The sequence below is a fragment of the Panulirus ornatus genome, chromosome 11 (assembly GCF_036320965.1).
Source record: "Panulirus ornatus isolate Po-2019 chromosome 11, ASM3632096v1, whole genome shotgun sequence".
Classification (NCBI taxonomy): domain Eukaryota; kingdom Metazoa; phylum Arthropoda; class Malacostraca; order Decapoda; family Palinuridae; genus Panulirus; species Panulirus ornatus.
The window spans coordinates 36,753,395-36,767,112 of record NC_092234.1 but is presented as its reverse complement, the minus strand read 5'-3'; the positions used below and the strand labels follow the sequence as shown (position 1 = coordinate 36,767,112).

Below are 13,718 nucleotides of genomic sequence, written 5' to 3'. Positions count from 1 at the left end.
AGAGAACAATGATTTGCTGATCCACTGTTATAAAGACACTTCTGCGAAATGATAATTTGATAGCTGGTCATTCCTGCCATGTGTAACAGATATCTAATTGATTTTTCCGGTGATCAGAATATTTCATGACACCATTTGTTTTTTTTTGCCACATTGTTTACTATCCTTGTTCTGGACAGGAGCAGGCACAAGATGTTGACAGTGACAGATCAGCGTTACGGTGAGACTTGTTATTACGTATTTGAGTCGTACAGTCACATGACAGGACCAGCCTGGTCGTCCCTGTGTGACGTCAGCTCGGTAGAGTCACACCATAACAACGTCATGACACCTGACCATAGCGTACTGGACTGATCTTAGCGACCTCTGTGTTACATCCATGGAAACAACACAAGACACCGTCCGACTGGCTCAGTCTGACAACAGGAGTACCACAAGGAGCTGACTTTTCTCCCAGACTTATTGTTATTGATTTTCTGAGAATATGACGTGAGTGTAGTGACCCATGTGGCTGTGTTATGTGACTCACGTTATAACACGACTCAACTACTCTGGCAGAATGATGTGACTCACGAGTGTAGCATTAATACCATATAGAGTGCGTTAATATAATGTTAGTTATCACTGTAACATTATAACGCGGATCCTTATTGTTGTGTCATTTATAATATGACTTGCGAGCATGGCACTATATATCTCGCCAGTGTGGTACTATAACATACGTAACCAGTGAGGCAGTACACTATGGCTCGGGAGAGTAGCAGGATATGTGATGAACTATTCTGACATTTTACGTGACTCATAAGTATGTCATACTGATGTGACTCACCAGTGTGTCACACTGACGTAATGAACTACTGCAGTATGACCAGACTCATCAGTGTGTCACACTGAGGTAATGAACTACTGCAGTATGACCAGACTCATCAGTGTGTCACACTGAGGTAATGAACTAGTGCAGTATGACCAGACTCACCAGGGTGTTACTAAACACACTCTCACTACAGCTGCGTTACGACGTGACTTACCATTAACGAGGGTTGTCACATCATCCGGGTGACTGAGGTAGTTAGGGTCGATGACCATGGGGTCAAGAGGGTCGCGTGACCTGAGGGTGATGGCGCCGCGGCTCTTGGGGCGCGTCAGGTAGGGCATGATGGTCATGCCGGGGCGGCCGAAGAGCGGCCCGTAGTGCTGGAGGAACATCTGCAACATGATCATCACCAGCGGTTAACAATGTACCACCACCACCACCACCACCACCACTGTACCACATATCAACACTTCCCCAGGTCTGCGTCTGGCTATGGCTCTCCCCCTCTCTCGTATGAGACCCTTCTGAAGGGTTGTGGGTCTTACTTTCAAGTCCTGCTTGCTCGTGTGGTGTGGGAAGAGATATAATATATGCATGAAGACATACACGTAATATGCAATGTGTGCATCATACATCTACAGGGAAGTATATGCAAGTCAGAGCCAGGGACACCAGACTCTAGTCATACATGACACCCGACACTCACCAGAGGACACCCACGCCACATGCCACGTCCACGGCAGCCGCCGCCCATAACCCGTCCCACTACTCACCTTGGTGTCGAGTCCTAGAGCGGCCGCCGCCAGGAGTCCCTCCTGCGCCAGGCCAGATGACACCATGTACAGCTGCACGTCGGGCCAGTAGGGATCCTCGTCCCCGTGCACTCGCGCCCACGCGTGCCCGAACTCTCCCAGGGGTGTCGCATATGGCCCTGGTGGGTGAAGAAAGCGTCAGTCACTTGGCACATGATTCTGCTATTAGTGTCTGGCAGGAGACACGTCCAGGGTTACCAGCCAAGAGGGAGACGGAATGTAACATGATGGGACGTGGACAGGTCGAGGAGCAGGACCAGTTGACAGGAAACTGATAACCTCGTGTTTGATGTACGAGACATCTTCACTGTCAAGGAGGAAGCTGGGGGCGTATCGTCAGGGACTCGTCACGAATGGTTCGTGACGGAGGACTAGTCAAGGACGGGTCGGCAAAGAGGACTTGTGGGTGAGTGATACGTTTAGCAGGACTCCCCAGGGGAGAGGGCTTCATGGCCAGACGAATGTCGAAGATGCATAGGATTGCTTGATAAGTTTGCCCACCATGGAAGAGAGAAGAGTAAGGGGTAAATTGATCATAACTGATAAGTTTTTGAATTAGCTTGATGATGTAGATGGTGCATCTTTCTTCGAAAAGATACTGTGATGGGCAGCCAGAGGACATAGCATGAAATTAAAGAAGCTTATTGGAAAAGTTATTCAGAGATACTTTTATAGTATAAGAGTGATGAACTGGTGCAGTAAACTGAATGAGAATATATGACTTGCGAACAGCATACAGTTGTATGATGGGGAAAAGCTCAAGAAATGGAGCCCCATGAGCGTAGTAGAAACCCTTCCCATGCAGTAAAAATATGTAATTACACATACTAATCGGAAGACGATTGTTATAACTACTGAAAACGATTGTTATAACTACTGATGATTATAATAACAGTAATTCTGGTCATCACATGGGAAGAAGAAGAAATATCGGTCGCTACAGGTGAGGAGAACATAATAGGTTGACTCTTTGCTGATCCAGGCTCTGGGTTTCATCTACGCTGCTTCAGCTTCTTACATAAATTCTTCTCAAAAGCTGAGTCATAGATCATCTAAACTCTACCAAAGTTCACTCTTCTATACTCCATTCGAAGTGTATGTGACAGAAAGAATTAAAACGAGGCATGTCTGAGGTCGTCTCATAACAAAGATTTTTTTCTCCCCTTCAGAAGAATAGGGTCCGTATGTGTTAATATCTAGTAAAGGATTTTCGTTTTGGAGAAAAATGTATGATAAAAGTACATACCAATAGCAACGTCACATGATAAACATGACTTTACATGATATGAGGTAAATCTAAAGTACATTTGTGCGCAAAAACGAAAAAAAAAGTCTATAAGATCGTATCCTGCTGTATGAAAATGTTTAAGTGTCAGGTGTGGAGGATTACGGAAAAGAGGTTATTGGTGAGAAGAGAGTGGTGAGTGTAAAGCAGCTTGGAAGAGAGACGTGTGAAGAAAACATCAGGGGAATTGAGTGTATAATGGGAAAAGGTGAGAGTAAATGAAGCAAGGGAGTGAGTGAGGAATGGGAGGTATTTAGGGAAGCGGTGATGTAATGGCATGAGGAAGGTGGGAGGTAGGCAGATTGAAAAGGATAGCGTGTAGTAGAATAAAGCGGTAAAGCTGCTAGTGAAAGAGGAAAGAGAGTCGACTGGGCGATACTTATAGGTTAGGAGTGAAAATGGCTGGGAAATGTATTAAAGAAAGCAGCAGGAGCTCAAGAAGAGGGTGAAAGGGTTGAAAAACAGACGAAATGAGAGTTGGGGTTAGCGAGTATGAGTAAATTTTAGGGGGAGTAAGTTGTTTTGGAAGGGGATTAATGTGCGATAAAACAAGATATCAAACGGGAACATCGTTGAAGGGGACAACGGAGGAAGTGATATGAGGCTGTGAGGAAGTGAAGAGGAGATGGGAGTAATTATTTTGAAGGACGGTTGAATGTGTTTGACAGGGTGACGATGTAGGGTGTTTGGGTCAGGTTAGTATGCGAAGTGAGAGTCATGGGGAGTTGTTTGGTGAAAAGAAAAGAGATAATGAAAGCCTTGCGTAAGATGCAACGTGGCAAGGTGGCTGGAGTGGATAGTATTGCAGTAGAATTTCTTGAGAAAGGAGATGACTCTGTTGTTGATTGGTTAGTTAGGATTTTCTATGTACAGTATGAACAGACCATTGTTAAATGCTTGAGGATGGGTGGAATATGTGTTTAATGCTACTGTATAAGCAAGAGGGGGATAAACTGAGTGTTCAAAGGGTTATTTTTGAGTGACTATCTGTCTACGGTCAAGCTTACTGACCAGAACTGAATGACGTATTCCAAATGTAGTCTGACTACGGCTGTGTGAACAATGTATAGTTTATAGTTCTTGCTATTAAATTTGATATTTTCCGTTATTATATGCAGTTGATTATTGCTTTCCGCTGGTTATTATTTTAAGGTTGTTGTTTTCTTGTGTTTCAAGTAATGGTTTAAGTGAAGAAATACCAGGAGAGGGAGGGTCAGGAAGAGGTAGTAGGGAATTATATGAAAAAAAATTAAGGACAGTAAAGCAGAAGGCACCTCCCCACCCCCTCCCACTCACTCCAAGCAGAAAAAAATCTAAGAAGGAACACCTTGCAGTGTGGAGATAGTATACTGCCAAGGAAATTCTATGGGAAGTGTGCACGCAAGAGGTTCCCTACTCTAAAGTATAGTGGGATCTCCAGGAGAGGGGGCTCAACTCTGAAGAGAAAAATGTGGTTGATGTTCTTAAATGTTTGGTTTCCCTTCTTGACTCCTAAGCATTTACTGATAACAGATATCATATAGCATTTATCTAGTCTTGATTTGAAGATAACAATGTCTCCGACCTGCCCCCTGCCTTTCACAACTCCTTTTCACCTTTCTAGCGACGCTAATTCTTTCAAGGAGAAATAATGTAATGTTGAAGTTATTCCACATCTTCTCAGTTGTATCCAGATGTAAAAGTGTGTTGCGATTTGCTGTACATGAATCTTGACCTAGTGTAGCGAAGTCAGCTCATAAAAAAATGGGAACTTATCATTTTATTCTAAGTTCAAGCGTAAAGTTACAGTGAAACTGACAATATTGCAATAGCCATTTTTTTTTTTTTTAGCTTTTATGTCAGCGCACGAATGCTTAGAAGGTCATGTTTGTGAACTTTAGTATTTCTGATAATTTACAACCTGTCGCCGGGTCTCAGACTGTTTGGTTTAGAACTCGTCATCTGTTATATCAATGAACCTGTTCCCTTCCTGGGCATCTGTCGTAAAGTTCCAGATTACGTTAGAATGATTAAAATCTGCAAATAGAGTTTGTTATTTACTAAGATTTAATTTGCAAAGCTATATCGTTTTCTGCACAAAACTTGTGGGGGAGAAAAGGGGGAGGGGGACATCTGCACACTATTTCAAGGTTAGTTTTGATCATCTTGTTAATTGTTTCAATATACAGTAAATCTTATGCATCAACAGTTAGTTTTCAAACCATGATTGCCTCTAGTCCAGCTTATACGTAAAGCAGAACGCCACCACCTGATTTGTTAAGCCTGTCTTTTGGAGAGAAAAAAAAAGTCTATCCCCCCCCCCCCCCCACACACACACACACACACATATATATATATATATATATATATATATATATATATATATATATATATATATATATATATATATATATATATATCCGTGGCTGTTAATGGATCAGCCTCACCCGTTTTCTCCATCAACAGCAGCGTTCCTCAAGGTCCAGTTCCGTCTCCTACAGTTTTTCTCGTTTTTATCAACGATTTCTTTTCTATAAATAATCCAGCGCACTTTTACGCTGGCGACTCATTATTGCATTCCTCCACATCCTTCAAATCTGCTCTTTCTTCTCTCAGTCGATCTGCATCTCATCTCGACACAGCTTCTTCAGTAAACTCAAACTTGGACAGAATATTTCGATGGGGCAGACAAAATCTGGTTAAGTTTAATGCCTCCAAGACTCAGCTTCTGCCCATCTCTATATCGCCTGACAACTTTCCTTTAACGGTTCTGTAATACCACCTCATGACTTAATGAACATACTTGATATTACTGTAACATCCACTCTTTCTTGGAAACCCCACATTACAGGAATAGGCTAAGTCTGCCTCTAAGAAATCAGAAGTCCTGTTTAGATGTCAAAATTTCTTTTCATCTGAATAGTTCCTCCGTTTGTATAAAGGACTGATTCGTCCCTGTATGGAGTACTGCTCTCACATGTAGGGTTGTGCTAGTTCTGCATCCTTACTTGACAGAGTTGAGTCGAAAGCGGTCCTACTCATAAACTCTCTAGGCTAACTTCAAAACTTGACCCGCTTGCCCTAAGCTACAATACTGATTCACTTTCTCTTTGGTTTTTGCTCCCGAGAGCTGGCTGCTTGTGTGCCCCCACCACTAGGTAGACCACGCAATACTCGGCAAGCTGCTGCGTCACATGATTACTGTGCGGCCATCGGCAACTCAAGGGTGGGTTGTTTTGATAATAATTGCTTCTTTCCCTGCACGTCGAAGCTTTAGAACTGTCTACCTTCTCATGTCTTTCCCAGTAACTATAACCTGACACTTTTGAAAAGAAAGGTTTCTCACATACTCCGAAATTTGAGAATACTTTTCCATGTCTCTTCTTTTTCCCTTTCAATAACCTTCCTGTATTTCAGTTAAGGACCGTCCTTGATGTGGACTTTTGTCCTTGAAGCCTTAGAAGTATTGTCTATATGGGGTCACTGACTGTAATAATGAGTTTTTTTTCGGAATTCATTCAGATTTCTGTTATGGCTATGGTACTAAGCTGTCTAACAGCATATGATGTCACTTCGTCGCGTTTACGGTTGATGCATCCGGCCAGCACTGGTGTGAAGTACATAATGTGTCAGTCATACAAGATGAACGTATCTAAGGCCATGAAGGTCACACCCAGGTCCTGTGTGGCCAAGCATATCGGCTCACACCTAACCTAACTGGCAACTAATTTCCTGGGTCGGCCATTACCATAGCTCTGGTGACTGCCTGGGTTATGCGTTCGTCTTAGACCCTACCCAGCCTTGCATTACCATCACGAACGCCGTTTAGATGCCAGATATTTTCAACAAACAGTCTCCCACCTCCACTGAAACTATGGCATAGGTCCATATCATGAACCTTCTACCGTACACAAGCGATCAGCTCTACCACAAACATTCAGCACATACGAGGAATTTCAGTTCATGATCATTATCAGGAGGAAGAACCATCAAAACATCGGTGGTGTGGAAAATGTCTTCGTTCGATGACCAGAAATAAGCTCATGAAATTCACAGAAGGATGTGTTAAGTTACGTGGGCGGATTCCCCCTCCCTCACCAGGTATAAGTTCGCACATCTTTAGTATAAGCTGCCACCAGGTTTACCGAGTGTAAAGACCATCAGGTCATTGTGATCAAAGCTTGAAGAATATTTCACTGATATCTGTTATCAGTAAATAGTTCCGTGTCAAGGTTTAGTTTTTATAACTAGTACTCAAAGATAATGATAAAAGATAATTATTCTGTTTCATAGTCTATTTCTTGCGAAGATCATTGTAGATCAGGGAAATTTTCTTGTCGTGCTTTCCTATGGATTTTCCATGGCAGTATACTTTCTCCTTACTACGTAGTGCCCCATAGCTTTTTATAACGCTTGTTGAACTGGAGGCAAGGGTGGGTGGAGAGGTGATGAATGTGACCTGGTTGTGCTGACAGACCTGTGGCACTGGCAGAGCTTGTCGTTCGACCTGTGTTAGTGACCTCATATGTGGTAGCAGTGACCTTAGAGAGTGATACTGCTGTTCAACCTGTAGTACTGACCTTAGACCTGGTAACACTGACGTTCGACCTGCGGCACTACCCTCAGACCTGGTAGCACTGACCATAGACCTGTGGTTCTTACGGTCGACCTACTGACACTGACCTCAGACCTGGTAGCACTGACCTTGGACCTGTGGGACTGACGTTCGACCTGTGGCACTGACCTCAGACCTGGTAGCACTGACTTCAGACCTGTGGTACTTACGTTCGACCTGTGGCACTGACCTCAGACCTGGTAGCACTGACTTCAGACCTGTGGCACTGACGTTCGCCTGTGGCACTGACCTCAGACCTGGTAGCACTGACTTCAGACCTGTGGCACTGACATTCGACCTGTGGCACTGACCTCAGACCTGGTAGCACTGACTTCAGACCTGTGGCACTGACGTTCGACCTGTGGCACTGACCTCAGACCTGGTAGCACTGACTTCAGACCTGTGGCACTGACGTTCGACCTGTGGCACTGACCTCAGACCTGGTAGCACTGACTTCAGACCTGTGGGACTGACGTTCGACATGTGGCACTGACCTCAGACCTGGTAGCACTGACCTCAGACCTGTGGGACTGACGTTCGACCTGTGGCACTGACCTCAGACCTGTAGCACTGACATTCGACCTGTGGCACTGACCTCAGACCTGGTAGCACTGACTTCAGACCTGTGGCACTGACGTTCGACCTGTGGCACTGACCTCAGACCTGGTAGCACTGACTTCAGACCTGTGGCACTGACGTTCGACCTGTGGCACTGACCTCAGACCTGGTAGCACTGACTTCAGACCTGTGGCACTGACGTTCGACCTGTGGCACTGACCTCAGACCTGGTAGCACTGACTTCAGACCTGTGGCACTGACGTTCGACCTGTGGCACTGACCTCAGACCTGGTAGCACTGACCTCAGACCTGTGGCACTGACGTTCGCCTGTGGCACTGACCTCAGACCTGGTAGCACTGACTTCAGACCTGTGGCACTGACATTCGACCTGTGGCACTGACCTCAGACCTGTGGCACTGACTTCAGACTTGTGGTACTGACGTTCGACCTGTGGCACTGACCTCAGACCTGGTAGCACTGACTTCAAACCTGTGGCACTGACGTTCGACCTGTGGCCCTCAGACCTGTGGCACTGACGTTCGACCTGTGGCACTACCCTCAGACCTGGTAGCACTGACTTCAGACCTGTGGCACTGACGTTCGACCTGTGGCACTGACTTCAGACCTGTGGCACTGACGTTCGCCTGTGGCACTGACCTCAGACCTGGTAGCACTGACTTCAGACCTGTGGGACTGACGTTCGACTCGTGGCACTGACCTCAGACCTGTGGCACTGACGTTCGACCTGTGGCACTGACCTCAGACCTGGTAGCACTGACTTCAAACCTGTGGCACTGACGTTCGACCTGTGGCACTGACGTTCGACCTGTGGCACTGACCTCAGACCTGGTAGCACTAACTTCAGACCTGTGGCACTGACGTTCGACCTGTGGCACTGACCTCAGACCTGGTAGCACTGACTTCAGACCTGTGGCACTGACGTTCGACCTGTGGCACTGACCTCAGACCTGGTAGCACTGACTTCAGACCTGTGGCACTGACGTTCGCCCTGTGGCACTGACTTCAAACCTGTGGCACTGACGTTCGACCTGTGGCACTGACTTCAAACCTGTGGCACTGACGTTCGACCTGTGGCACTGACTTCAAACCTGTGGCACTGACGTTCGACCTGTGGCACTGACTTCAAACCTGTGGCACTGACGTTCGACCTGTGGCACTGACCTCAGACCTGGTAGCACTGACTTCAGACCTGTGGCACTGACGTTCGCCTGTGGCACTGACCTCAGACCTGGTAGCACTGACTTCAGACCTGTGGCACTGACGTTCGCCTGTGGCACTGACCTCAGACCTGGTAGCACTGACTTCAGACCTGTGGCACTGACGTTCGACCTGTGGCACTGACCTCAGACCTGGTAGCACTGACTTCAGACCTGTGCCACTGACGTTCGCCCTGTGGCACTGACTGCAAACCTGTGGCACTGACGTTCGACCTGTGGCACTGACTTCAAACCTGTGGCACTGACGTTCGACCTGTGGCACTGACTTCAAACCTGTGGCACTGACGTTCGACCTGTGGCACTGACCTCAGACCTGGTAGCACTGACTTCAGACCTGTGGCACTGACGTTCGCCTATGGCACTGACCTCAGACCTGGTAGCACTGACCTCAGACCTGTGGCACTGACGTTCAACCTGTGGCACTGACCTTTGCGGTAGTGGACGTAGTCACTGACCACCTTGGGGTTGACTGCGTTGAGTACGGTGCTGGTGGTACCTTCCTGAAGGTTCCAGGTGAGGCCGTACAGGCAGGTGTGGTCGTGCAGGTTCTGGCCCACGCCGGCAAGGTCGACCAACACCTTCACCTGGGTCAGACAGGGGTCAACCAGAGGTTAGAGGCGGATGGGAAGTGGTAGGCAAGGTGAGGGGGAGGAAAGCTGTCATGAGAGACCACTGATTCTTATTTTCCACATCCACAGTAAAGGTGATGGAAGATACTAAATTGTTAAGTAAGGGCAGAAATGTTTGTAAATTGTTAAGTAAGGGCAGAAATGTTTGTAAATTGTTAAGTAAGGGCAGAAATGTTTGTAAATTGTTAAGTAAGGGCAGAAATGTTTGTAAATTGTTAAGTAAGGGCAGAAATGTTTGTAAATTGTTAAGTAAGGGCAGAAATGTTTGTAAATTGTTAAGTAAGGGCAGAAATGTTTGTAAATTGTTAAGTAAGGGCAGAAATGTTTGTAAATTGTTAAGTAAGGGCAGAAATGTTTGTAAATTGTTAAGGGCAGAAATGTTTGTAAATTGTTAAGTAAGGGCAGAAATGTTTGTAAATTGTTAAGTAAGGGTAGAAATGTTTGTAAATTGTTAAGTAAGGGCAGAAATGTTTGTAAATTGTTAAGTAAGGGCAGAAATGTTTGTAAATTGTTAAGTAAGGGCAGAAATGTTTGTAAATTGTTAAGTAAGGGCAGAAATGTTTGTAAATTTTCGTTTATTGGCTAAACACAAAGATCATCATCTACATACCGAAACCATTTTAAATTGCATGATCCATAGGGATAGAAACATGTTTCAGTTTAGTATATACAGAAAACCCTCCAATGTTTGTTCTTATATTCATTATTACTCAGCTCCACATGACAGTTAAATTATCGTCATTCTAGTTGTTGTTTTTACAGGCATTCCGTGTATACAATCCGGAATTTATTGATGATGAGTTTGAGAATATATTAACCACTAGATCCGAGTTAAAGTATCCTAGATCTTTCATAAGTCCCTCGAGTTGGCAAAGAAATAATTTTATAATGAGTTAAACCCAAACCTTCCTTTGATACCAAGAATCTTTTAGTTCTCCCTTTAAGTGAAAATTTTACATTTCTTCCCATTTTGCTTTAATCCTATAATGAAGCCTTCAGCAATAACAATGCTATAAAGAATATGTTATTCAGAACTATACTAGATTGAAATTACCATATTGTGGCCATAAATTACTATACTAGCTTGAAGTTACCATACTGTGGCCATAGATTACCATACTAGCTTGAAATTACCATACTGTGGCCATAGATTAAACTGCCTTAAAAATTCAAGAACACAGATTTATATACAGGCCACTAATTACTCATTTAGCCACAAATTATACAGAGATAGGAATGATTGTGTTGGCTACAGATTTTACGTGTCCAGGAATACTATGATGGCTTCAGAATACTGTAATGGCCACAAAGTACTATAATGGCCACGAATGACTATACTGACCACAAATCTCCATAGTGACCATAAATGAATGTACTGGCCACATATCACCATAATGGCCACAAATTAACATACTGGCCATATACACTATAGTGACCACAAATTGATATACTGGCCATAAATCACCATAGTGGCCATACGTGACTTTACTGGTCACAAATCACCATAGTGACCAAACATGACTATACTGTCCACAGAATAATATACTGGCCACATATCACCATAGTGGCCACAAATTACTGTACTATCCACAAATCACCATAGTGGCCAAACATGACTATACTGTCCACAGAATAATATACTGGCCACATATCACCATAGTGGCCACAAATTACTATACTATCCACAAATCACCATAGTGGCCACGCGTGACTGTACTGGCCACAAACCACCATAATGACTATACTGGCCAAAGATCACTATAATGGTCACAAATGACTATACTGGCCACAAATCACCATATTGGCCATACATGACTATACTGGCCACAAATTGCACACAGTCAGACACTATGAATAGATAGATATGTATTAAGAGGAACCTATTCTAGTGATATCTTAGTGATGGGCATGTGACAACCCCACTGGTGGTAGATATACCCCGTGGTGGTGGAGGACATACCCCGTGGTGGTGGTAGATATACCCCGTGGTGGTGGAGGACATACCCCGTGGTGGTGGTGGACATACCCCGTGGTGGTGGAGGACATACCCCGTGGTGGTGGAGGACATACCCCGTGGTGGTGGAGGACCCACCCCATGGTGGTGGAGGACATACCCCGTGGTGGTGGACATACCCCGTGGTGGTGGAGGACCCACCCCATGGTGGTGGAGGACATACCCCGTGGTGGTGGAGGACATACCCCGTGGCAGTGGAGTACCCACCCCATGGTGGTGGAGAACGTACTTCGTGGTGGTGGTGGACCTAACACTTTATAGTGGACCTACCCTGTGGTGGTGGAGGACCTCCCCTGTGGTGGTGGAGGACCTACCCATATTGGTGGAGGACTTACCCCGTGGTGGTGGAGGTGGTAGGAGGGCCCGACACCGGAGAGCATGAGCAGCTTGGGGGAAGACAAGGCTCCGGCTGACAGCACCACCTCACGCCGAGCTGACACCTCTCGCACCTGGGGGTCACACCAGCTCACGCACGGTTGCCATATATCACAAGCATCAATAATATCTTAAACAAAAACTGATAGTTATACTGGATGACAATTTCTAATGCTTAGACTGCCCACAGAGACTCATTACCACCATCAGATGGTTTCTGTTATCGCTAAACTAGCCATTGATTCAATTATTTCCCTTCCAAACATTTCCCATGAATGTTTATGAAAGTCAGCATTTCTAGTGTAAATGATCTGCCGTACTGAACATTGTTTACCCAAATATAATACAAGGAAGGAGTGCAAATGATCGGGGGATGTATAAGAGAAAGCAGCAGGAGGTCAAGAGGAAGGTTAAGGGGTCGAGAAAGCGAAGGTTGGGATGAGCAAGTATCAGTAAACTTTAAGGAGAATGTAAAGAAGTTTTGGAAGAAGGTAAATAATGTACGAAAAACAAGAGAACAGATGGGAACATAGGTGAAGGGGTCAAAAGGTGGGGAGGGGGGGGTGATAACAAGTAGTGATGAACATAGGAGGAGATGGAGTGAGTATTTTAAAGGCTTGTAGATTGTGTTTGATGACAGTGTTTGAGTTGGGTGGTATGCGAAGTGAGAGAGTCATGGGAAGTAGTTTGGTGAAGAGAGAAGAGGTGGTCACAACCTTACGTATGATGAAATATGGCAAGGCGGCTGGATGGATGATATTGCAGTTGAGTTTATTAAGAAATGGGGTGACTGCGTTGTTGATTGATTAGTTAGGGTTTTCAGTATATATGTAGATCATGGTGGTGTGCCTGAGGATTAGCGAATGCATTTATAGTGACAATGTATGAAGGCAATGGAAACTACAATGTTCAAACTACAGAGGTAAAAGTTTCTGGAATGTACCGGGTAAGTTGTATGGGAGGGTATTGATAAAGAGGGTGAAGGCATGTACAGAGCATCAGACTGGGGAGGAACAGTGTGGTTTTAGAAGTGACACAGGATGTGTGGATCAAATGTTTGCTTTAAAGAATGTGTGCGCGCAATACTTAGAGAAACAGTTGGATTTGTATTTAGCATTTATGGATTTGTAGAAAGCATTTGACAGAGTTGATAAAGATGATTTGTGGAAGGTCTTACGGATATACGGTGTGGGAAGGAAGCTGCTAGAGGTAGTAAAAAGTTTTATCAAGGGTGTAAGGCATACTTGCAAAAAGAAAGAGAGGAGAGTGAATGGTTCCAAGTGAAAGTGGGTCTGCATTAGGGGTGCAGTGTCACCATGGTTGTTAAGTTGTTTATGGATAGGGTGGTGAGGGAGGTAAATGCGAGAGTTTTGGAGAGAGGGACGAGTATGCAATCCA

At 45.0% G+C, this 13,718-nt stretch overlaps 1 protein-coding gene across 1 annotated transcript in view; it reads right to left on the bottom strand.

The window, feature by feature from the left end:
• The window catches only part of LOC139751404 (glucose dehydrogenase [FAD, quinone]-like), a 112,623-nt gene that overhangs the window by 19,604 nt on the left and 79,301 nt on the right, over positions 1-13,718 (bottom strand). The window contains 4 exon segments of the mRNA XM_071666791.1: positions 1,029-1,206; positions 1,588-1,745; positions 9,730-9,886; positions 12,281-12,394. Of these exon segments, the coding sequence (XP_071522892.1) occupies positions 1,029-1,206; positions 1,588-1,745; positions 9,730-9,886; positions 12,281-12,394 (607 nt within the window).